This window comes from Corvus brachyrhynchos, unplaced genomic scaffold, assembly GCF_000691975.1.
Source record: "Corvus brachyrhynchos isolate BGI_N302 unplaced genomic scaffold, ASM69197v1 scaffold234, whole genome shotgun sequence".
Taxonomy (NCBI): Eukaryota; Metazoa; Chordata; class Aves; order Passeriformes; family Corvidae; genus Corvus; species Corvus brachyrhynchos.
The window spans coordinates 757293-784047 of NW_008237423.1; the positions used below are offsets into that span (position 1 = coordinate 757293).

The following is a 26755-nucleotide window of genomic DNA, read 5'->3' on the forward strand; positions in this document are numbered from 1 at the left end:
GTTGTGTACCTACAGAAATGCTCTATCTTTACAGCATAAAAGGAACAACAAGCAAAAACTGTTGTCCAGCTGGAAGAGCAAGGCTACAAGTGCTGCTGGAAAACCAGACCTCTTCTTCAGGTGGCTTTTATCAAATCAATAGTCTTGCTATCAGAAAAAGCAAGTTGGAAGAGGCTGTTCTGAAACAAGAGAAAATTTTCAAAAGACCTGAAGGTCCTGAAATCCTGAGAAGAACCATTTCAAATGTTATCCTAAGATTTTTCAATATCCAGAACAAGTGCAGCTTTCTCCTGGCTACAGGACATCCAAAATAAAAGGGCCTCAAAGGCTCACTGACTGCTCGCAACCACCAGCAGCATTCTCACTCGTGGATGACTTCAGTACAGAACCAGGGGTTCATTAATGTTAGAAATGAAGAGCTTCCTATGATTTGCTAATCACAGTAGTTTCTGGTGTCTAAAGCCTTTCTTCCCTTACATCTTGCCTGCCATTTGTGTATCCAGAACAGTAACGGCATCTTTTCTTTCCCTCCACTTTGTCTTTTCCCTTAGTTTTACTATTTTAGCTACTATAACTAAGAAAGTATACTCATTAATCAAAGACCTGATAGATATGCACACAATACAGAATCAGGCAGAAAAACTTTCAGGCAACCATCAGTAAGTCCTACACAAATGAATTCACACAAATACATCCAGTGAGGTCCATCCAGCTACAACCCTGTAAAATGTTCCTTCCTTTCATTAACCACCCACTTCCATACTATCCTGTCTGTACATAAACAGTGAGTGAACCATACCCCCTAATTACTGAGGAACAAATGGCCTGGTCCCTCAATCTAAGTGCCAGTGTAAGATGAATTCCTAATTAAGGTCTCTCTGTAATAGAAGAGAATGAGATATAAAGCTGGAAATCTGAACTATGACTATAGTATAACTGGGTACCTTCCCATGTAACCCCAATAGCAACAAATTTTGCTTTTGAGTCTTCTTTAGAAGAGTTTGCAATCTAAATTTTTGCTTTACTATAGGTTTATTATGTATTTAGCATGATAGTGGGTAATTACATCACTAAAACTGGTGAGTCTTTCAGACACAGACATACCTGTCATCTCAGTTAATGATACTAAGTAAAACACTCTTAAATGGAAGGGGAAAAAAAGGAGGAATGAGTGCCATTTCTCTCCAAGAAAAGCAAAAGTCACTGTCAAAGTTTAAGCCTCCAAATAATGTTCTATGAGGAGCACAAACACATCTATATATACAAATAGACTGCTCCTTCTTCAAAAGTATCTGACTGCAAGGTCTGAAAACAAGGTCTTCTGCTTCTTTGCAGAACTGGCAATATACAGCAGTAAGTATTATAATCACCATCATCCTACTGGTAGTGTAAAAGCACTAGAGTACAACTTTCAGCCTGCTTAACAAAGACTGCTGAGCAGCCCTTACACAGGCACAAATTCATCTCAGAATGTAAGACTGGGAGGGATCAGAAAGATGAGCAGAACCAGAGAGAGAGAGATCATTCAGCTATTTCCTACATTCTGTTTGCTTTCGTCTCAGCGCCAACACTGCTGCAGTCACGCAAAAGTCTCCCAACACAAGCGTATCTAACATGGGAACGCCTGCAGAAATGCTGGAACAGGAGGCCTGGAGGCTGCAAACCACTGCACTTGGTCCAACAGACACTCAATCACACGTGAAAAATGATACTTCAAACGTCAACACATAAAAGTGGGAAGGCAAGGAAAAGAAGGATCCTATTATGAAGATGTTCACTACTATTCCCAGAGGGTTGGCTGGAACCCAAGAGATGTAGGAGGCTCACTGAAAAGAGCTCACAAAGCCGAAAGAGGAATGTATCAAGATGGAAAGGACTTCAGAAAGATGTTCAAGACTGAAGGATCTTACATTTTAAACAGCTTGGAAATTCTGCTCAAAATCTTTACCTCTTTGGGTCTAACAACAAAGCTTTCAGATGTATCAGGTGTTTTTCATTTCAGAAAAAGTGATTTAAAGACGGGATTTGTCATTACCAGAATTAAGAAATGTGCTTAAAGGGCAACTTTTCTTTGGCTTTGCCTTTGTTCTAAGTAAATAAAACTGCTAAAAGAAGGATCATATAGCAGTTTCTGCTAGCTATATGATCCCTTCTTCTCACAAGCATTTAGCCATAAATTAATTATATTTACTTCAGATTCTGAGGTTACTTTTTCAAATACTTGGTGAATTACGACATGGGAAATAAAGTATGTTTTAAATTAAACTTCATAACAATCCTTTCAAAAACTGAGTCTATAAAAATTATATCTTAAGCTAAATTTCAACTTGAAGATTACACTTAAAAAAATCGAGCAACAACAGAAAATAATTATTAAAATAAAGCAAAAATACCAGAATATTTTTTAGATTGCGGTTATTTTCTATCTTAAGGTTACAAGTATTTCAGCATAGTTATTGTTTTGGCACCTACAGTGTTAAAAACACGTACCTCAATTCAAACCCTCAGAAAGAAGTTAAGAACACAATACACTTTGTATGCAAGTGACATTTAAACATTTAAATTTCAAAGCATTCATTTGATTTGAAACAACTTAAATAAATCCACTATTGGAAAACTTTAGAAAATTATGATACCAAAGCTCAGTCTTAAAAGAGTGATAGATTGCTTACGAACTTCAGAGTAGCTGTTTACATAACACATCTCTTCCTCCCCACTGCAATTTTCAACTAAACCATGTAGCAGCAAGGGTTTAAAAAATAATAATAAAAAAAAAATCATTTAACTGCTTTGACAGAAAATTGGAATCTTGATGAAAGGAAAATTAATTTTGAGCTGTGCCTTTTCCAAGGGAAATGTCAACAACTTTAAAAAAATCAAACAAAAAAGACTTAGAGAGAGTAAACAAAAATTGAAAATGTCATCACGATGCTTTAGCAAGGGTGTAGTTCACACGGGGCTGGTGTCAGTGCTGTCTGAGAACCAGGCTCTCAGCATGGAGACTGACACGTGGCGCGTGTGGGACACCACAGTTAGATACTGTCTGATCCAAAAGCCAGAGTGCAGCTGTGGTCTCCAGACTTTGTGATGTTCTGGAGTATCTCCCCATTCCAATATACAACAATTTCCAACTAAAATTTTCCAGCTTTTGATTTCTAGCACAGAGTTCACTTCTGACCAAGTCTAAAATTTCTGTGGGTAAAAAAGCCAGCCATGAGAGCAAATGCCACTCCTTGAGCTCTACAAGGACATGTCAGGATGGTGTCATTGAAGACAGGGGATGAATGTGGTTCACTCTGCTCACTGACTCATTTTAAAGCTCTGTGCCTCAGGCAGAGATCAGAAATGTCTGCTCACATGGGGTTTTATCAAACAAGAAGTAACAACCATCTTGTAAATCCATATGAATGATCTTCTAAAATGCATTTGTCATCTGAAAAAAAGTAATTGTACAAAACCAACATTTTTTTTCTGAGAAAACTTGCCCTTGTAAACAAAATAATTTACTGTCTAATTCTGTCAGCCCAGAATAAAGAGAAAAAAAAAGAAACAATGGTTTTTCTTCCAGTTCTCATTGACACAAATTGAACAACATTTCAAACACCAGATGAAGAGTCATAGGTATCTTTTTACTAGGAAGAGTTCTTAAAAATCTAACATCTTTCTTTAAGGCATACAGACCTTTTCTCAGAAACGACACAGCTTTTGATCTAATATCCTCTTTCAACTGCCTGGTTTTAGTCAAGTATTGCAAAACATACACATTTGGAGCAAAATTGATCATATTCTGTTCACCACAGCCATGAGGCATCTTAATCAATGATGACAAACCATGGATAGAAGGCCCAAGTAAATCACCTGAAAGATAAAATTTAATCAAAATAAACTAAAGCTTATTGCAAATAAATGCATACCTCACACATAAAGGGTGGTATACTCTAAACTGGGAGAAAATATGATATATTGGGAATGTTTCTACTAAACACCACTAAGCAGGCAGAAAAGATACTTCATCTACTGATCAACTTTATGCCCACTGACCCAACTCCCTATAGACCTTTCCAAACACAGAGCAATTTCAAACAGCTACCATTAAAAAATAAACAAAACAAAACAAACAAACCAAAAAAACCCCACAACACCAAAAACCCAAAAGCAACCCAACAAAACCCCATAAAACTAAAATCTATTTAATCCAGGAAAATGTTTCAATAGTGGTATGTATTTGAAACTTCATTTATTTCTTCTCTCACCTGCAGTTATCAAAGCCCCAGTGTCACAGTAAACAACAGTTAGTCAGGTTACAGGTTTCATTCTGCAGACAGCATAACTACAACAGAATACCAGCAAACTTTGCAGGACCTTCTTGACTAAAATCCAATCTCTAACTCCGAAACTATCTTACAAACACCATATTAGCATAAATTAAATAAATTAAAGGAATTAAAACACTCCATCCATAAGGTCTCCCTATGTTTATCCTAATGCATGACAGTAAATTACTGTGACTTAATGCATCAACCTATTTATATTGCAGTTAAATAACAATTAATGCCATAATTAATTCCCTAATGATAGCAACAGAGTAAGATAATTCTTACCAACAGCAGTGACCTGCACTCTCTCACTGTCACTTACAACATCCGAAGGAAAAGTGAATTCCAAAGTTTTTGACACTGCTTGTCGTTTATTCCCAGTCAAATCCAAAAGGACTGTCTGAGAATATGTCTGTTCCAATCCTTCAGCCTATGAAGATAAAGACAGGGGGGCTGAGTATCCTTCTGTAGTTGATCCTGCCCTGAGCAGGAAGGTTGTACCACTCCCTTCCAACCTCAACCATTCTCTGATTCTATGATCTTGAGCATTTATTGTAGGATGAGATGTACAATTGTCTACCACCTTCCACTGAAATGGAGCCCAACACAAATCAGACATCCAAAGCTAGGCAAGTCTTATCCGTGTCTGGTTTACCAGAAAGCCTGGAGGCTAAAATTCCAGCACCAGTAGCAAAATACAGAAATGTTCATCTAAAATAGGCTTTGAATGAAAGCCAGGTGTATGGTAAAATCAATTGCACTTATCCAAACAGTTACCTGGTCTACTCTCCACAGGTTATTAAATTAGCTATAGCACCAGGGGTTCAGTGATACACAAATAGGTTTCATCTTGCTTTCAAGAAGCGTTGGACAAACTATCTGTAGTTGAATAGATCTATGTGTTCATTCCTGGAAGGGGATCTAAAGAATTTTAAAGGACAAATTATTTTAAAAGAAGTGTTTTCTACTTAAAGCCACCTGACCCCAAACCGACCACACAAAGCAAGAGGCAGACAAGTACACTGGGTTGCCTTTTTGCCGAACTATGTTGCCTGTTTTCGGGAACAATTTACATCAAGAACAAGCCAAGCTACAGGTTGTTTACCTTTACTAAAATTTTCTGGATGACAGCATCAGAAGCAACAGATGATATTGCTGTCACTTTGATAGGAATCTCTCCCAGCTGTTTTGGCTTGATTGGAAATTGAACAGTTTTCCCATCTTCACTTGGTACAGATATAGACTGTTGATTTGCTGTAGCATTTATTTCATTGGATGTTAGAATAATTTCAAAAGCATCATTCATATCCAGGATCACAGTAACCTGTAAATACAGTAATATTTGCAATACAAAGTGTTAATTTTGAAAAGCTGCTTTCATAATCTGCCACCTGTTTTGTGTGTAGACAAGTAGGTCTGCCCACTAAAGAAAATACTCCAGTTCTCACAAAGAAAGGCATGGTCTTCCTCAGTGATGAAAACCCTGCAGTATCAAGTAACATTCAAAGATAGAGATCGTTTTTTACCTCAGCTTCTTCTTTCAAATAATTAAAGATGTTCACTTCCAAAATGAACTGCTCTCCTCTGATGATGGAGTATGGAAGGTTCAGGAAAATGAAAAAAGGTTGAAAAACTTCTAGCTGCAAAACAAAATCAGTCATGAACCCCTACAACCTAGACTAGAGACTAGAAAGAAAATTACTACACAATTTGTCTTCTGATCACTTTTAAATTCATTGATAGAGTACGTTTAGTTGTACTCTACAGCTGACAAAACGCATTACTGCGGGGCTGAAGCAGAGGGCAAAGATGCTTCTGGTCGTAAGCACCTTTAGAAACACCATTCAGATGAGAGCTGCTGACAGCTTTGACAGGGCAGCCCCAACAGACGCAACTGAATTAGGACTAAGAGTCTATCATCTTGCAAGTTTGGAAGCTGTGAACTGTCCTGAACTCTCATTAAGGTAACTGAATTGCTTTGAGTACACAAGTAATGAATGATTAAGACTCTGTAAGTTGACCTATTTTCATGTCAATACAATAGTAACTAACTAACTCACCCAAATTCTGTAACTCAACACCACCTCACAGTGCTTTTTTTATTTAGTAAGATTAATCTTAACATAAGTTCTTTAGTTATACTTCTAAAAATATGTACTTTATTAATTAAAATAAAAACTGCAGAAATATACCAGCAAGCAGTTTCTTTTATCTGCGAACAGAGCATTTTGAAAGAAATCTTGACTCTAAGAAGTCAGTGTTAACGTCTCATCAAGCTGAATGGGATCAAAATTTCACTGTTTATGAACAGCTGTACAATAAGAATGGCTGGGACATAATATCCTTTATAAGCGAAATGTCAGTTAAAAATTATTTTAATCTGGTTTGCATTTAAAAAAATCTTCCAAGTATTTTGAGTTTCAGAAACAAAAATCCCTCAGCTTTTCTTTTCTAGCTAGCAAATATTCCAATGCTTTCTGTAAAAAAAAAAAATTTGTTTGCTAAAGCTCTCAGTGTCATAAACTTCTTTAGATATTAAACATTAGAGAAGTTCTGATGGAGACTTTTTTGGTTAGTTCATAGTAAAGGCTTTCCCTATGCACCTATTTTTTTTTGTCTTTTTACTTTAAATAAAAACTGAAGTCTTACACTCAGGGATATGCCAGTATATTACAATAAAATAAAACTGAGTAAAATTATTGACACTCTGTGTAGGAGAAGTCAAAAAAAAAAATTATGCAAAGCAGTACATGACATAAAGCACGCAGATGTCACTTACTTCCTTCCCCCATTACATTTTTCATGTCTTTCTTTTAATTGCCTCTCTGTATGGTACTGATTAACATGTTTCAGCCATATGGAACTCTAAAGCACAACCTAAATGTCCCAACAATAGTGAAGTACTGAGCAGTGCATGGGGGTGATTATAGCTAAATTATTATCTCAACATCTGTTCTACTTGCAGCCTTCTCACATTTGAGGATGAGAGGCCAAGTGTGTATTTCCACACAGTTTTAATCAGAAAACTATCCTTTTTTCTGTCCCATCTCTGCCAAGCCAACCAAAAGAAATAAGAATAAGGATTCCAGTCTCAAATGAGCCTTAGCCACAAAATCCAGACTGGGCTCCAAATTCTGCAGTGGGGTTCAGATCAGAGTGTTCAAAGCACAAGCTCTGTGTCTGGTATAGAAGCCAACTGTGAAATCTCGACCTAGATCTCAGTTTGGATCTCAAAAGTTGTTCTTCCCCAAGAATTTGAGGGCATGAGAACTTAAATGGATAAGCTGGCTGTCTACAAGCTATGCTTCCCCTAGTCCAGGAACCAAGATGGAAATCCACGGCCCACTGCTACAGTTTCAACCTTTCTAAACTTAGGTATGTGAGTGGAATTGTCTCTGATAGGAACATAGCTTCTCTAGGATCTTTACATAATGAATGGAAGGATTATTCTGTGTATATAAAACACTAGCTAAATGAGACTTCAAGCATTAATTCCTGTTTTAAACAGGCTAAACAATTCTCTTTAAGCAGCGGTTTCCTTGAATACAGAGTGATCCTAGGACAACTGAACTTGTACACTGGGATCTCAGGTTAGAGATCTAACCGGAGGAGTGCTGATTTTAGCTTAAACTGCTAAACTCCTCTAACACTTGGAAGCATGAAAAGAGCCTCAGGACACAGAAATTTGGGAGCAAGAAGAATCTCATCCCATGGCTAGCCCTCAGGGTCCACTCTGCTCCTCAAGCTAAGTCATCCAAAACTTAGCACCTATCACAGATCACAGAATGGTTCTGTTGCGAGAGACCTCTGGATAACATGTAGTCCAAGCCCCCTGCAAGTTTATCTAGATCAGGGGTACCTGTGTATTCCAGGACTGCTTTTGACAGATAAATTTAGTCTTAAATCAGCTCTCCTGTTCTCCCTCCCTGGGGTAAGTGTTAGCCGTAAGTGTTAGCAGAGCAGCAGACAAATGCCTCTCACATCCCAGCCACCTCTTCCCTGCCAGTCTGTGCAAACCTCACTGCATACATTATCAATTCATGGAATGCTCTCTGGGAAGAGCCAAGAAAACATGCAACACTGTTCCCAGATAGTCATTCTCCCTTTCTACATACAAAGATTTTGAAATGGGCACATCCAGGAAGTACTCTTCTCCAACAGAAATAGGCATCCAAATATCTGTGTAAAGTCTTAGATATGTGCATGAGCCGGAAGGGAAGGCAGATATAGTATCATACATGTCTTCAGTGATGATGTTTTCTTTACAGTTTGAATACACGCGGCCTCTCAGTCTCTTTATTAGTATAAGGAGGTGCTGCTGTTAGAACTAAATCAGAGTCCAGCAACAACCTGCAGTGTTACCAGCCTTAAAGGAGAACTCAAGTGAGATGGTACCTCCACCGGGGCAGTTGTCACTCCAAGCCCACCGTTTTCAGAGATCACAAAAGCACTGGCTACCCAGGATGTGATGGTATCAGGTACAATGGCATCCATTGTGGTTTCTGTGTCAGATCTGATGGCAGAAGGGGAGAGCAGACTTTCAAAACCATCCATTTACAGACATCAGTAAGTGGATACACACGTCTAAAATGCATGAAAAATTAAGTCCAAATCCTGGAAAGAAAAGCTGCTCATTATCCATTTTTCTTCTTCTAACCATTTAGAAATACTGTGATGGGATCAAAATTATTTTAAAAATTTAAATTATTTTAAATTACATGAATTGAAGGTAATTACACTGAATCACATTACATGTAATCCACTTTTACACATCCTTTTAAAACAATCCCAGATGATGGTTGCTTCCTGAACTTCTCAGCTGTAAAAGAATACAAGATTCATGCTTCACGATGCAGGTCATGTTTCACCATCATTTGACAGTTTGAACTACGCACTGAATTAGGTGCAGACAGCAATAATTTCCCTTTCTAGGCTAATCACCATCTTTTCATGTCCTGTAGAGAAAAACGCTAGGTGTCCCTATCTATTATGTCCCCATCTGTAAAAGCCAGAGTTTCTTTTGTCTCCAGGATTTTTATCTAGCTTATATTGAAACTCCTAGGATTTCAGTCAGCATAATCCTCTCTTGTGCAGTTGTACAACTCCTCATTTTTCCGATTTTCAGTCTCACTTGTGGCCTCTAGGTGGTAGCAGAATATAAATAATGCTACATTTTAAAGCAGTGTTCTTCAGCACTGGTGCAGAATGCTACTGAAACCTACAAAAAATAAAAAAACCTGCAAATGCAAATCAGTTTCCATTTGCTTCTAAATTATACCTCATTTCAGTGTCGATCCAAAGCCAAGTCTCTGGAAAATGTGTCCTCACATAGAGATTGCTGAAATCAGGAGGTCCATTTTTAGATACCGGCATATCATCACCGAAACCATCCTCTATAGGTATCATTCCACCATCTACAAAATAAAAAATACTGTCCTACCTACAAATATCTATATTTAGAAAACTCTAATAAATGCAATTAAGAAAATTCAAATTAATATACTGTTTGGACTAATCTATAGCTTTTTACATATGGTAAAACTACTGTGTGACACTAGGATCTTTTTTATTTTAAGAATAAAAAAGTTTCACACCAATTTCTACAGGGCCTCTGTGGAGTGCTTATGAAACAGAGGCCATGCAGTTTGGCTACACATGACAAACCACTAAAACATGTATCAGCTGGAACTGCATATGAAAACTCCACTCACCCTCAGGCTTTTAAGGGGTAATGTCACTGCAGTGAAAAAGGAAAATTTCTAAAATGCTGATGGTATGAATTTTGTATGTCTGGAACCTTTGAAATGGTAATAGTTTGTAAGGCTGGATGCAACCTATATGCAGCACCGTAAGAAGACATAATAGGGGCCCTATCCCATGGACCTCCTTCCCCACTCAGTAAACTAGATTTGACTACATTTGTTGTATTACTTACAAAGAAAATGTTCCTTATCCTCCTCAAGAACTGCATCAGTTGATACCCAAAGGCTGCATTTCTGGATAAAATTTATACAGTATATCTCAATACAGGACATTCAAGACATCAACAGTGCTTATCTATTTTCTTTTTCTCTTCTTTCTTTTTAAGTAAATAAAGTCATAAAGCAAGCATAGAACTAAAGCAAATAATATACAGGAACCATACAAAATGGAGGTGATATGAATCTGAGTATTTCCATAATGACTGAAAACTTTTCAAAGTGAAGACTGTATCAAGCATAAAGCAACCTGTATTTATGGAAGTATAAATATATTCCTTGGCATTCAGAGTATTACATATTGACTAAATTCACACTTCAAAACTCATATAAGCCATGAAAACAGTACATTGTCTATAGTTACAAAAGTTAGAAAGTTCACTTTTTTCTGGCAAGTGATGTGCAAATCACTAAGCAGTAGAAAAACCAACAGCCTAGAATTATGAAAAAATAAAGTACCTGAAATACACCAGAAGAACCTCTGACCAGGGGGAAATACTGCACTGTGCTGTATAAATTGAGCTCATGGAGGACCTAAGAAAAAAATAAAAAATCATCCGAAGACTGAATGCCAACTACAGTTTTAAGAACTTTCACTGTTGCTAATTCATACAGCTGTACCACAAGCTGTAGCTTGCTTAGCTCTCATGCCAAAGAGAAGAGTCTGTGACAGGATGAAGGGGGTTAGGTTGCAGTGGTTTTACGATTAATGGAAGGGTGACCAAGACCATCTGTAAGCCTAGAACAGAGCCTACAGCCCATCGATATTTTATGGCACTTAGGCTACGTACTTCGAGCACTTTAGGAATAATATATATTGCAAGCTCTTTCAAACTGTAGATGCAGTAGAGCTTCTGCAAGTAAAGGTAATTTAAAAGTATGAATAATTATTCTGCCCTCCCAAGAATAAAAATTCTTCATTTTATATTACTAAATTTAAATAACACAAAACACAAATCATTAGGGGTTTTTTTTCCTAATTTCTTTGTCTTTTCTGAATGAAGAAACTGCCAAGTCTTAACAGTTTATCAAATGAAAAACAATGAAGTATTGACTGGAATCCAAAATGCTGTGTTTATTACCTTTTAAGCCTTACAGTCATTGCTGCTCATATTACTTGCAAAAGTAAAAAACATTTGCGTAATTACAGCCTAAAAATCATGCTCAAAGAACATTACCTGTTCAGCATATAATCTGTAACATTTCCACAAACATACATATTTCATACACACAATAATGAAAACCTTTTTTCCCATATACTTACAGATTCTTCTGTTATGTCACTACCTTCTCCCAGAAGCTTTGCACTTCTATCAACAACTGAAAGTCCAATTACTGATCCTGGCTCTGTTGTACTGATTTTAAGGGAGACTTTCTCAGATGGCTTGACCTTATCTTTGCTCCAAGAGATTTTAATCTAGAAAAAAGTGAAACACAGCACTGATTTAAATTCTACAGTGATAATTACAGCTGTTATCAACTCTCAGAAAGTAGTTTTTTTACATTATTTGGCTATAATTAAGACCCTGGATTTGCTTTTCCTATAACATTTGGGACACTGGGGACCTCTGAGAGTCTTTTTCCTAGGACTTTTGGTAACTTGGATAAATCGTGAGGCAAATGGAGACATTTTTCGTGCAGCAGGACAAACAGGCTCCCTACTGATGTCTGGTTATAAGTGTTAAAGTCTACAGAGGAGAGAAAGAATTTGAACTCATCCAGGCTTTGGATGGTGCCACCTATAAAAAATTATAGTGAGGCTTTTATTTGCACAAAGGACCAAATCTCATCCTAGTAAATAAGCTTGAAAAATCAATTCATTGATGCACTAGGCGTTTTCCCACTCTTATTCAAACTTTTTTGAGTTAAAGCATTGACAGTCCCAAGAAACACAAACACTGGTCACAATGTGACCACTGACTGGCTAGAACAAAGTCTTCATAAACATTTACAATTCTGCCCTTAGAGCACTCACGATACCTTGTCACTATATTAGCCAGAGGAATCTTTGGCTCAGTAATTGACCAAACTATTAAAAATACGAGGAGATGCTGTGCATCTGTTTATGTGGAAAACACAGCACCAGTAGAAACGACTTGCAAATATGCAAAAACTGGACCCTAACTGCACTGGTATTATCAAAAGTCTTTCCAAAGACTTGCACAAACCTCAGATTAGATCCTCAATGAAAAAAGTTTTTACAGTTACAATCCTATGATCTAAAATACTGTTTGCCACACAACACCCAGACAAAAACATGGTCTCAGACACAAGTTCAATACAATTACCTTGTCATCCAAAGCAGGCTGGATAGGGACAGTGAGAGCATCATTTACAACAACTCCAAGCTCATCTACATAGAATACAAGTATAGATATCAAAGGAGCCCAGGAATTTTCTGCTGTTAAAGAGAATGTTTCTGTAGCCTTTGTGCCAAAAGCCATAATTTGTTCCTTAGATAATACCTGAAGGAGAAAAAAATGTAACACTCAAACTGTTGGTATCCTCAATATGTCATAAGCTCAACAATTCTTTCTACAAGTAGCTGCTGGAGACACATAGCTGTGATTCACTGGGTTTTTTTACTAAGTGGTAGACCAGTTCTGTGAAAATGGGCACGGTAGGTAATGTAATATTTAAATAACAGATTTCTTTTAATAATAATAATTCTTTTTCTGTGTTTTAATTCCTGTATCACTACGGACAAGTAAAGAACTACAACAAGTGTACACATATGCTATGAGAACATAGAAATACAACAGTAATAGGGTTGGCTCATGTGGGTCATCTGTAACAGCATTTGAGTTTGGATCAGACATATAGTTTTAAAAGCAAACCTCCAAAACATCCTACTTAGAACACTTTGGTTTGCCTCATGGAGAGTGTGAACTGGGGTCTAGTAATCGCTCCAGTTAAAAGCAGGCATTCATTTTAACAGATCAGATTAGAGCTAGTATGAAGCTACCTCAAAATACCTGGATTTCAGATCCACAGCAACAATTTTTTCACTCTAAATTTGTTCCTACATAGACTTACTAATAAAGACGGAGAGATGAAAGGCAGTTCCTTGCCTTTGGTTGCATTGACCTGATTTATATTAAACCTTCTAGAGAGTGTTTCTATTCTAGAAAATACATAAGAATGCCCAAATTTTACATGTATTTGTATATAGGTTTTCCTAATTCAGTTTACTGTTAAAGTCTGTGAAAGAAAAAGAATATAGCTAACATGGTCACTAAGATGCAGACTGTGAACAAGATAGGCACATGTTAAAGACAGGATAGGAAACTTATGATGGTATATATAATAAATCTTTCCATTCAGATACTGGAAGATACAGTAGAGCAGCTGAGCAATTAAACAGGCCACTACCCAAGACATTTATTTTAAAATGCTTCCTGTGAATTTCCCTTGTTAACAATGCCACTCTGTCCACTCAACCATCTGTTTCCTCAGCAGGCAGCTCTTCTCACCCTGTACCCACAGGCTCAGCCTGACAGCCCCAAATCTGCATACGGGCTCCACCAGGCCCCTGCTTCCACCTGCATCTGCAGGATCTGCTGACAAAGCCACAGTTTGGGCTGCTCCTGGGACATTGTAGTCCCTTCTCCCACTGCAGGTGCTCTGCACAGTCAGAAACAGTATTGTTCTCACAGTTGTGCCTTATCTCACATCTGCAAGCAGAAATAACCCAACACCCAGATCAGAGAAGCACTTTTTCCAGAAGCACCTCCTTACAGTGCCAGGGGCATTCCTCCTAGGTAGAAAAATAGAGCTCTCTTTCATAAAGTACCATCCTAGTGGAAAGGAAGTTTTTTGAGCCTCCTCTTTCACAAAGGACAATTAAAAAATGCTGAATCTCTCTAATGTTTAATCACATTCCACTCACTGGAGTATTTCTCAAGTTGGTAAAAGTCACCTTGGATTGTCCCCATATGTAAAACCAGTAACTTACCAGATAGTGGTACTCTCTAACTGGCTTGTTGCTTGCAATACTCAGCTCAAAAGGCTTCCCAGCCTAGGAAAAGCACATGATTCATATGGATGAGTATGGAAAACCAATGAGTAACTTCGTTTTTATCATGGCAAGTTTTGTCTCAGACTGTACCTTTATATCCTGGCTCTTTGTTTTAACCTGGAGATAAGTCTGACTGGGGGAACTGAACACATCATAAACACCTATGTCAGTCTTACTGCTGAGGAACTCTGCCTGTGAGACAGTGCAAAAAAAAAACTCTTAACAAAACAGCAAAATCCGTGGTGTTCATGTATGTTGTACTGTTTACAAGAGCACGGCACCCATAGTAAAAGACCACTTTATGCTTGCTTTGGGTGTCTGGGTTTTTCTCTTTTGATATCTTAGTTCCCATTTGACAAGATCCATCAGTCTCTTTCCAGCTGTAACATATATAAAATATGAAGTAACAAAAATAACAATAGGTGACATGTCAGCTATTGCAGATACCAGGACAGCATATCACTGATCCTGGCTCACGCAATTTAGTGTGGCAACACTCCAAAGCATCATGTTACAAAGCATTACCTGAACTCTCAGAGTTTTTGTATCAGACAGGATTGGAAACTCAACATCAATTACTCCATTTTCTGGGACTGTGTAGTTCAGGACATGGACTGTCAGATTTCTCTCCTCTGTTGCCTCATTTTCCAGATGAGAAAGTGAAGAGTGATGGAAAAGCAGGTCTGACTGTTGAGCAGTGATTGTTACAAGATTCTGCCTCTCATCAGCTGTCAGCTGGTTGCTATCAGAACGTGACACCTTTAGCTAAACAAAAAGAAAGAAAACACTTATCAAACCCATCGAAAAAGGGTAAAGCTAAAATGCACAACACATAGCATATAACAATATATTTGCACTCACATCATATCAAGAAAAATAAGGTATCCTCAGACTTCTCACACATCAATAGCTTTATTTTTGCTCCCTATAAACACTGCAAGTAGGCAAGTCAGGCAAGAACAAAATTATTCATAACCCCAGGGAATAAAAAAAGAGTAAGATGGAACTGAAAGGAGACGTGACGCACTTCAGCTCTCCCAATTACTCTTGTAGTTCAAAATGTTTGTGTCTCAGGTAAATTATACATATCCCACCTACAGTCTGAATACATAACTTTATCACCACCACAAGAAAGGGCAACCTAACATTTACATCATGTGGGAAAAGGAGTCAGATGAGCAGAGCTGGTGCTGAGTCAGATGTGTTTATGAATTCATCAAATGAGTTGAAGACTGAAACCAGGCCGAAAATCAACAGTGTGCAACCTCTTCATCATATATCAATCAGTACTGCAACTTACAACCTTTATGCCCACATTCAAGCAGATTTTCATCCAATAAAATCATTCTTATTCTGAACTATACACCACCAAAAAAATCAACTTTTACATTTAAAGGCACTGATGTTTCCCTTTTCAGTCCATAGATGTCACTGCACTACCTCTCCTCCTCAGCCATGATTTTCCTATTCTCTCTCTGAAGACCATATGCAGGTCTCCACTTATCAGTAACAGCAGCAGCTGCTCATTCACACTTCTTTGGGAGCATAACTGATACTTTCCTGTCTGCCAGCTGCAAGAATTGCCAGATGCCTCAGCTGTCTCTCACTCAAGTAATCTTTGGAAGAGGAGAAAAAAACAGGTGGATTCAAACTGGGATACTGTCAAGGAAAATGAAAAGCACAAAACCCAAAAGCCCAAATGATCAGGTGAGCATAAAGCTACACCTTGAGCCTACTCTTGAATCTACTCTGGAAGAGTATATTCAGCCTAAATCACTGCTATTTAGGTCTCACTTCTATACAGTAAAAGCTCAAGAATTGTAAAATGGATTTTCAAGCAAAATGCAGTGATACAATCTGCAACCTCTGCAAAATGTACAAATATTGAATGCAGATGAGGGACAGAATGAAGAACACGAAATACTTCTATGAGTGGACTGCAGCTGGCATGAAAAGGGACAGGAGGCAGAAAGAACACCTTCACTTGAGAGCAATGTGGTTCGACGAGTTTTAACTGAATTATGTAAAAGCTGCTGAAGTAGATAAATGCACTATATAAAGTATATATTTGTGTGTCTCTGTGTGTATATATAAACATACACAGAGTTAGACATAAAAAGGTTTGGAACACAATAACTAATCTGCTGTTTCAAAGCACAGTCACCTAATGGAAAAGAACCAGCTAGGGAAGATTTCTCTTCCATGAGAATGCTGAGAAACTATACTCACATATATCCTGCCAAGACTACAGCATTCCTTGCCACTTTACCCTTTTCTAGAGCAAATGCCTCCAAATTTACTATTTGCTGATATGTATTGTGAAAAAAAGAAGGAATTTGAAAACCAATCTGTAAATTACACTTAAAAATCCAAGGCAAACCTTGCCATATAAGCATAGAGGAGAAGTCACATTTTCTTATCCACAGATGATAATCGAGATGATAAACAAGAGAACTTACAGTAGCTATGAAGTTCAGAGAAGGCTTTATAACTCTGGAGTAGTCTAGAAATTCAATAAAATAGTCACTTTGCTTTGGAAATATGATGGTACTTGAATTTTGGGAGATTCCTGTAGAATAATTGTATGTGTTTAGATAACATGCATTTAACACATATATTACTTTAGCAGCAATACAATTTATTCCCCGAGTTTGAAATAATTCTATCCTATGTTTCCCCATTTCCACTCCTACCATTCTTCATCCTTCTAGCTGAACATCAGTACAAAGGTGGTATATGTTCTGGTACTGCCTGCTAGAACTATAAGGCTATGTCAGAATGACACAAGGAAGGAACTTACTAAATCCCAAATCAGCCAGCTGCACCTTGCCAGAGTTTCTACAGAAAGTCTGTAATGAAATCTAGTTTCAGGGACAGGCAGAAATTTTGTATACGGTTTTTTTTTTTCTAATGTGCAAGGTGCAGTGGAACATGAACTCACAAAAGCCCCTCAGTTTGCAAATCAGTCCATCTAGAAGGGGTTAGACTGTGGACAACATAGGACCAGGGAACTCTTTCTACTAATGTGGCTTACAAATACCCAAAGTCAGGCAAGTTTGTGATTAAACCTAAATTTGTAAAATTCAGGCTAATGCTAGCAATTCTTTATGCCTGCTCTTCTCATCAAAAAGGATCAGTTACTGACTTTAAGCTCTCATCAGAACGTATTTCTTGGCTATTTAATCAATCATTTAGCATAGAACTCTATTCAACTGAGTTAACAGCTGGTTAAACTATTTAATTTCTAGGCAAGCAATGCTCAGATAATATATCTGCATGTGGATGGTTTGTGCTGACATCAGTACGTGATACTTTTCTAGTGCTCCAAGCTCTTCCACACAGCAGTAAGGCCTTCCAGCCCCACCTACTCTGGATTTCCCTCAGCAGACCTCACACAGCCACATACCTGTGAGTGACTCAGTCACCACTGCGATCATTTCTATCGGCTCTATGTAATCGCTGTCACCTTGGTGCCACGACTGCTCAGCATTCAAGTTTTGCAACATAAGCTTGTTACAGGTTACATTCACAGATCCATTTATCTGCAATGTTGGAAAAAATAATTGTTGAGCCAGAAAAGCCAAGGGGCACCCTTCTGTCTACAATAGCTTATTTCTGGTTAAGCCCTGTAGCTCTCTCCATATACAAATTTTGGAGTGTCAACACCAGAAAACTATGAATGCTGACCCTTTATTTTTTTGCTGTCAGCAACCATTTTTATTGAATCCAGTAGAAGTTCACTACTTCTTTAGAGGCAACAATACTTTATGGAAAAAGTTAATTTTTTTTTCCTAATTTCTAGAATTATCCATTTCTACATGGCTAGTGCCATGGTACCTAAGCTTTAGAGAAAAATTCAACGAACAAGTTCCTGCCTGAGAAGAGGGGTACACCCTATTCAGCATCTGAGCTCAGAGTTTCTGTAGACTAAGTGCTGCTGAAGGCACGGAAGTCAGACAACGGCTAAAGTCAGCAAACAGAAAATTACAGTTATCTCATGTAGCAAAACTTTAACCTTTTTTAAACACAGTCCACATCTCAAAAGTAAAATGTCTGACTTTTCAAAAAGAATGCAATTAATCTATCACCTCTTTTAAGTGCTCAGATTGAAACTGTATGTCGTTTTAAATTTCACACTTCAGGTTACAATTACTGCAGCAGCTCAAATGTAATTGCTGGCAATTAGTAGGCAAAATGCTTTGGTTTCTACCATGCTAGAGCTCCACCTAGACACTTGGGAGTGTTCTCCTCTGGCCTTGTGACACAGAGCTCAGTGTGCGGCGGCACACGGCCAGGGAGCAATCCTTAGTATGAGTCCTCCAGCACCTATGTGGCTCCTGGAAAATTTTTTTACCAGGGTCAACTGGTACTCTCCAAAATAACTTCTAGGCACAGGCAAAGGGAGCACAGGTGCCAAGAATCATTCTCAACAAGCAGTCTGAATGTACATGCTTTAGGCTGGAAATTAAAGAGAGTTTAACACTCTCCATGCAAGTCACTCCACAGACCATGCCAGCTGAACTTGGCACTCAGGAATGGTCCCAGGTGTCACTTAAACCACAACAGGACATACACTTAAACAAACTGCTAAGAGATGACTCACCTCCATTGTTGTTGTTATATTTCTCTTGTTTGTCCAGTAAGAGACAGAAAGGCAAGTGACTGTTACAGTTCCCTTTACTGGCTTTCCATACGTGTACCTGAAACACAACAGGCAAAGTCAAACAACACTGCACCACCCTCCAGGGCCTGGGCTCCTGAAGAGCTCTCAAGGCAAAAGATCCTACTAAAATACTAATCTCTGGCCTCAAAAAATGGCTAGAACACATTTTTCCTTTGAAACATGGAGTTTGCAACACTGAGACCAGTTTATCAACACTAAAGATGGAAGCCCAAAACCTGGAGAAGATACACAGTGCTTCTCTTTCCTGCACACAAGCTGTACAAACCTATTAAAATTATTATAGGCTGTACAATGTACAAAAGTTAACTATCCTAAGCTAAAAGCTGGAAGCAAGTTATTGAATAGAACACTGATGTAGCATCGTAACTAATATGCAGTAGAGTTAAAATGGGATGTGGGAAGTGTAAGTATTTTGTTTACCAGATACTGCTAACACGAAATGAGATATTTCCAGATATTTGTTAATAATTATTACTAATTATTTAGTAGTCACAGTCTCAAGAAATTATTGCAAACAATGTCCAGCTGGGGCAAATCTGAAAACTGTAACTTACTCCCTTCTTAGGATGACAGTAGCAACCTGCAGTCACTGAGCAGCAATGAAATAAAAATTTTATATAAATGTTTCCAAGTCATACTTAAGAGAAACCATGACATTTTCACATTGCAACAGAGAAGTGAGGGCAGAGAGGAATGACATAGGGACAGACAGGACACCTAAAATCATTCCAGTCCTCAGCAGTAATATATGCAGGTGTGATAACTTTAAAGTACTTTAAATCATTATGCAGCCACTTAAGTAATATCAAAGCTGAAAAGCAGACAGAAAGAAAAATCAAACAGCATAGTTACAGGAATAACTCTGATAACACTGTATTGTATTTGAACTCAGTCTTTCTAATCAGACCTAATTATAGTCATAAGTTTCCATTAACCTTGAAATGATACTGCCATTGGGCGGCATCCCTGTACTTAACTTAATCTAGTAATACTCCAGAGAAGAAAAAGGGTTTTATGACATCTACAAGTGTAAGGAGAGTAAAAACTCTTGGTATAAATAAGCGTTATGTCTATAAAAACAGTCACCAGGAATGAAGTCATTCTCTATGAATAATTACGATGAATCAGGAAAACTTTGTCACTGCTGGGATTCAATCTCAGGTGATTCACTGCTGTCTAAGTATGAATTTATTGCAGCAGCCAGGTACACTTTCAAATACTTTATGAGTATACCAAATGAAAGAGTCAAGTATCCTGTGGAAGGATCCTGTGGAACAACTTAAGAAACCAAATATTACCTGGCATATAGTGGATTCCAAAAGCAAAGCAGAATGGGGGAAAAAAAAGGCAAGGGAAACGGTTTTTTAAAATTCCCCCTTAGGAGATTCACAGAATCATAGAATGGTTTGAGATGAAAGGGATCTTAAAGGTCCTTGCCGTGGACAGGGATGCCACCCATTAGATCAGGTTGCTCAGGGCCCCATCCAACCTAGCCTTGATAGTTTATAATATCAGGTTGCATGGATTCTACAAAACAAAGTGTTTTCTAAAAGTTCAAACATTTAATTTAAATAGCTTGCTACACAATCATTTCTGCATTTCACTTATAAATGGGGTGCTTCTTCAGAAGGTATGTATTTTTAGGCATTAGATAACCCACAAAAGACCCTTTATGTTGGTCTTGGATAGATATATCAAGTAGGTCTACCTGACTCTCATCTTCAAAAATAAAACTAATTTCTCTTTGAGATTAATGCATGGTAAATTTTTGTGTAGATATTTGCTCAGCTGAAAAATAAAATATTGTTTACACAAGAGTCTACACTGAAGCCTCTTCTGAATTTCTCAAGAGCTTTTAATTCTTTACCCATTTACAGGTACAGGTATTTTGATAGGAGAAACCCATACTCAAAATCCACAATGTTGATTTATTAGAACAAGAAGGATGTTCACAGAAGTTTGCCTAATCTTCCAAGTAGTCTAATAAAATATAGCTACTCTACCTACAGACCTGAATGTGGTAAATTAGAAAGTACCATAAAAGAACTATAAGAACAAGCAAAAAGTATCAAAATACATATTACAAGCAAAAAACTTAAGATTTTCAAATAAGGTAGCTGAAAATGTATAGCTATACTCAAGAAGTGCTTACCAGACCAAAAGAACTTACTAGAAATCTGAAGATCTACTGAACCTTGTTACAACAAAATCCAGTTGGATTTTGTTGGATACTAACCAACTAATTCTGAATAGATGGGGCTCTGTTAGCATTCTAAATAGAAGTTTTACTTTGACACTTAGAGACCCGCAGTAAGTTTCTTAAGAGTGAGGGTGACAACAGTATCAGTGATTTACTTACCTTGCAGAGACAACACCAGTTACATCTTCATCTCTCAAAGAGTAGTATAAGGGTGTTGTTATCATGACATCAAATTTTGGTAAAACTAAAAAAAAAATTACAGAAAGGATTAAATTCACAGAAGGATTTTTTTTTAAGTAATAAGGGTAGAACATGTAATTTGATAAAGACTTCTAGTTTCCTAAGTTTCCTAATATAAGGTAAGATGCGTTTTTAACCCAATCCCCAGACTACGACTTTTTGTTGAAAGGAGAACAAAGCATCATAAAAGCAGCCTGCACATAAGCTTGTAAGTCTGAAATATAAAACATTTAGCTTATTCAGCTTTGACAGAATCATCAGCAAGCTTCAAAACCACATACTATACAGATATTCTGAGATCATTAAAACTACCAGAGATAAACAGGGCAGCTGATAAGAAGGTATTTTTTGTCAGTCTCAGAGAAGCCAAAGATTTGGAAATTAAAAGTTTTTGTGAGTATTTAAAATGTTCATGCCAGCCAAGGGAAGCTAGTATAAATTAATGGAGGATCACTACTGATTCTGATCACTACTAAATGCCCTTAAATAACACTTACCATATTCCATCACTTTAAATCTTTGATAATGAACTTGACCCTATTGAAAAAAATTCATATGAGAAAATACATACAATTGTGGTTAAATTAGTAAATTTAACATACCTTCTTGGCCAAATCCCACCCATATTCAAGTTAAACTACAATTTCTCACATGGTGTGATTTTAAATCATGTCTCAATCACTATCAGCTCCTGTAGAGACCAGTAGTATACATTTGCAAAACAGAAGGACGCAGAAGCTCATGTGAAGCAGTGTAAGTGTATCTAATGAACAGCTTGCGCAGCTTCCAGTCTGCAGACATCTACATATGCCTGGTTTCTGTATTTAAAAAAACTGAATACCTGAGCTAGCTAGCATAAAACCACCTAGCATAAGTAGTCACAGTCATCATGATAAACCGACTGACATACCAGCAGTACCTTTGTTAGTGTATCTTAAATTAACTTCTACAAACAAGAGGCTACTACAGTGTCTATCTAGTGGACTAGACTACTTCAAAAGCACATATAATCTTATGATTCTACATTTACTCAAAAGGGGGCTGCAAACAGTCATACTTACTTCAGCAGATACTCCTGTGTTGTATCTTCTTGTCTCAGCTATTTATTACTTAAAATCAAGGAAAGAAATAAAAAACCCTATAGAATGTGCTGTTACTTGTGTTCTATTTTCCTATTTTTCTAATTTTTTCACTTATTTCCTGATTTTCTTGAAGAGGGAAAAGAAGAATGAATATGGATAACCAATTGTCAGGGTACATCAAGATGTATCAGATAGGAATGACTGTTTGTGGCAAGAGAAGATAAACTGAGAACTCCTGTGGTAAAAAACCCTAGGATCAGGACCTAAGCTAGAAACAACTATAAACTTTGGTTACCTGATCAACAACTTTGCAAGTTAAGCATCACAGACCAAGCCCTTTATACATCTATATTTACACACTTCCTAGCAAAATACTCCTGTCAAAGTAAAAATCAGACTGCTGCCAATTTCATTATTAAGTCACTGATCACCAAAATGACTGCCATATTTACATTCCTAGGTTTGAAAATATACATGCAGAACCAGCTATTTTCACAACATTTGTGTAAATCATAATATGTGCAACACAAAATGCTACAGCGTTGACATGCATATATCAGCCCACAGTCAGATTACTATCAGGTAACCTCAGGAACATGTATCTTAGGAAAATGACCTGTAGTGAATTCATCTCACATCTTGCTCTCTGTACAGCTTTTATTTCCAGTATTAAGTATATATGTGACCCTTGCCATAAAGCAAACCCTGAACAAAATGTTACCCCAGATAGCATGGTAGAAAAGCATCTCCCTTGAAAATAAAATTTTGTTTCACATTATCTTAGAAGTAAAAAAACCCCAACAAAACCTACAATTAAAAACTAAGAACTGTTAAGTAGTAGAAAACAAGAGATTACAGTGAGACTAGCACTCCTGGCTGCATCTTCTCTAAAATGACAAGCTTTGTGACAGAAATGAAGCCATGCTTCATGGTTCAGGGAAAGGCAAAGACCCTACTTGGTCATCTTGATGATTTGAATACCAAGCCAGATCTCCCACTAACACACTTTTCAGCCAAGCTGGTCTGAAGTAGGACAAGTAACAGCACTTCAACCACTCTATCATTTTAATTCATTGGGGCAAGGCTGTCTCTCTGGCAAACATTGTTCAAATATACTGAAATGGAAGTTGTTAAACCAGTTTCCAGGAACAGTGGCTTTTCAGACAAGCAGTCAGTTAGTTATATATGCACAACCCCAGAGAGATTTTTAGGAGTTTTCTTTAAGATAGGAAAACAACACCATGCCTATTCCATTTTTTTTCCAGAGCTGCTTTATTCTAGTACAGGTTTTGTCTTCCATGCCTTCTCCTGCTTCTTAAGTACACTCGCCCTTCTAGACTAACATTTTGCCCTAAATCATCATTTCTTAAACTGCAGAACACCTATTGCATTCTGTGTCCATCGCCCACAGTAAGAAAAAAGTGCCAAAAAAGAGATCCACAGAAGCGTTCTGGGATGATAAGGATGAGCTTTTCTGCAGGAGAGCCTTAGACGCTGTGGATCCTGACATCCAAGAATCCCTAACAACTACAGTCTAGATTCTGCTCTGCTGTGATGAACCGCCCTGCTTTAATTCATTAAGTCTGATCCAACAAAAGTGAGGTCACAGGAATTGTTCCCCACAGATTTCTCTTCTTTGGCAATTGAAAGTCCCTGGAATGAATCGGATCTGGGTCCACTTTCTTATTTCTTTCTGACATTGACACGCATCGCTGTTAGAGCATGGGGAAAGACTCTGGGTGTGGTCCAGGGTTTTGCCCTGGAAAAGCGCAGTGCTGGCACCGGCTGCATTCCTGGGGCTACCTCATTGTCTCACAGGCCCTGTCAGGAGCACTCTTCCGCCTTAGCTTTGCAGCTAAATAAAACAGATTTTTGTCTACACAGGACTAACAGAAGCACTTCATGATCACTTCCATGCTTTGTTTTTGCATGCAGGAAACAAACTCCAAAATTAAATTCTGTTCAAACTCAATAGCACAGTCTCCAGAAACTAAACAGAGTCCCACCAGTGTCACCACTATTTACACTAGCAGATCCTGACTGAATATCTGTGCACATTTGCAAACTACTGAATAGTCAGCCAATGCCAAAAGTTTTATGTACAGTCTGATTTTGAAGAAGTGTGACACATTTTTAAGCAATTATATATACAACATTAAACTTAATGCATCAAATGTGAAATCCATAACTGACCTAGCAGTAAAACATGACAGAATTCACTGTGGATACACTGCAATATATATTAAACCTCAAAAGCTAAAAACTTCAATATGTAAAGTATATAAACATTCCCCGTTGATTCTGAAAGTTGCTTTATAGCTGAAGCTTTAAAAAAAAAAAAGTAATACTCTTAAAAATATTTTGGAAAGCCCTTGTTGCACCTGAACCATTACTACTCTTCAATATTTGATAATAAATTTATACATAACAACTTCCATAAAATAGATTACAAAATGCTGTTTAACTAGAAACAACTTCTGGTTGGAGGTGTATGCTACTAAAACTCAGCAACTAGAAGTCTTTCGGCAACAGGAAATATAAGATATCCAACTAAAATACAAGGTAGAGACTTGGAAACCAGACTTTAATTACTCTGTCTTGAGTTTTCCTGGAACAGCTGTACTTACACCTGAACTTTTATTAAAAAATACTACAGGATGTTTAACAGCAGCAAGCAGCCAAAACCTGATTTAAAACAGGATTCAGAGGCAGCACTTCCAAAAATCAAAACTCAGTACACTTGAAAACTGATCTGTAATCACAAGAAGGGAAATTTTATTTCATCATTTAACAACTCTTTAAAGACAAGAGGGAAATCTGAGAAAGAAAGCCTGGCTATTTAAGTAGAAAGTTCAGGTCATGGCATCAGGATAGCTAAGTCATGCAGAGATCAGTCTGGGTTTGCCATATGAAGATGTTCCTAAAGCCTGAACAGATCCATAAGCTGTGCTGGATACCAAGCAGAGCCAGAGCTGGCAGTACTAGTTAAGGATAGGTAGACATACCTATTAAAAATCCCAGTCATACACTAAGTCTTCCTTAGCAGTAAATCTAAGTTGTCAGTGACCTCTGTTACCACGAAGAGATTGGTGAATCTATGCAATTTTATATGTGACACAATAAAACCTGTACGTCCCCTTGAAAAACAGAACTGCTGCAGAAGAGAAAGGAATATCCAGGTAACAGCTAGGAATATCCACCAGGAGTCATCTACTCACTCACTAGCTTTCACTGAACACCAACTAAATCTCCACTGTATCACCAACATAGAGACACCTACACAGCTTAATGTTCAAACTGAATCCCATCCCATATGATCTTGTATTTCACTGCATAAACTCCCTTGCAATCAAGAGAATAAAGTAGAGTTTCCCATTAGAAAAGTTATTTTCTTTTATTCTGAAAAGTGTCTTGCAGGTCTCATTAATCCAATGGCTGACACAGTATCAGAAAAATAGGTCTGTGAGACAATACACTAGGCAGCCTTAATGTAATAGTGTGAATATTGCAATAGTCATTTAACGTATCTTGCATATGATATCCTTATCCAATGAAGATGCTGTGTAGGCACATGCTATAGAAATAATGCATAATGCTTTGTCATTATATTCAACATGGAATTTGACAATTAAAGCGGAGCAGGTGTAAACAAAAAAGGGCCTGAAAGTAAACATAAGTATTTCTGTGCGGGACTTGGGGTTGCTGTTCCATTCCCAGAGGATAAGCACTGTAAAATAGCCACGTTTGTCTGGACACCAAGGTCTAAAACTTTTTTAGAATAAAATATACTCTTCTTTTTGTCCTCTATTTTGATTTTAAAGAGTTTAAATGTCAAAAGGAACCATTTAGCCTGATCTCCTTTTATCCCAGGTTTGGTTCCTTCGTATTCAGCTACTCCAGAAATCTGCACTGTTAGAATGCATCTCCCAAAAAGGCAATCATGAAGCGTTAGAGAACACCTAGAGAACTGCATCAACCACAGTAGCCAGGAGTGACCCTGTGTCTTGAGCTGACACCTAAGGCCTTTTTAGCTATCAGTTCTCGATGGAGAGTACTGTGAATTTGTCCAGGCACTTTTTGATCCCACCTGAATTTTCAGTATTCACAATAACTGCTAGTGCTGTGTTCTGCAGTTCAGTTATGATGTTTTAGTCATTTTGAAATCACTCTTTACCTCCTTTACCTGATGCCCTTTAGCTCTGTGTTGAAATAGACAGGAACAAAACGTTCCCTATTT

At 37.6% G+C, this 26755-nt stretch overlaps 1 protein-coding gene across 2 annotated transcripts in view; it reads right to left on the bottom strand.

The window, feature by feature from the left end:
- CD109 (CD109 molecule) overlaps positions 1–26755 on the bottom strand; it is a 51516-nt gene that overhangs the window by 22582 nt on the left and 2179 nt on the right. Inside the window, exons 3-20 of one of the 2 annotated variants that reach the window (XM_017731076.1) lie at positions 21934–21973; positions 21356–21440; positions 18916–19012; positions 17719–17854; positions 16772–16881; positions 14838–15077; positions 14403–14504; positions 14250–14312; positions 12583–12759; positions 11559–11711; positions 10754–10828; positions 10252–10312; positions 9595–9730; positions 8712–8829; positions 5843–5956; positions 5422–5640; positions 4602–4746; positions 3682–3858 (exon numbers count right to left, since the gene is read on the bottom strand). In XM_017731076.1, the coding sequence (XP_017586565.1) occupies positions 3682–3858; positions 4602–4746; positions 5422–5640; positions 5843–5956; positions 8712–8829; positions 9595–9730; positions 10252–10312; positions 10754–10828; positions 11559–11711; positions 12583–12759; positions 14250–14312; positions 14403–14504; positions 14838–15077; positions 16772–16881; positions 17719–17854; positions 18916–19012; positions 21356–21440; positions 21934–21973 (2248 nt within the window). The remainder of the gene's footprint in view (positions 1–3681; positions 3859–4601; positions 4747–5421; positions 5641–5842; positions 5957–8711; positions 8830–9594; positions 9731–10251; positions 10313–10753; positions 10829–11558; positions 11712–12582; positions 12760–14249; positions 14313–14402; positions 14505–14837; positions 15078–16771; positions 16882–17718; positions 17855–18915; positions 19013–21355; positions 21441–21933; positions 21974–26755) is intronic. The other variant, XM_017731075.1, reaches the window with a different exon arrangement.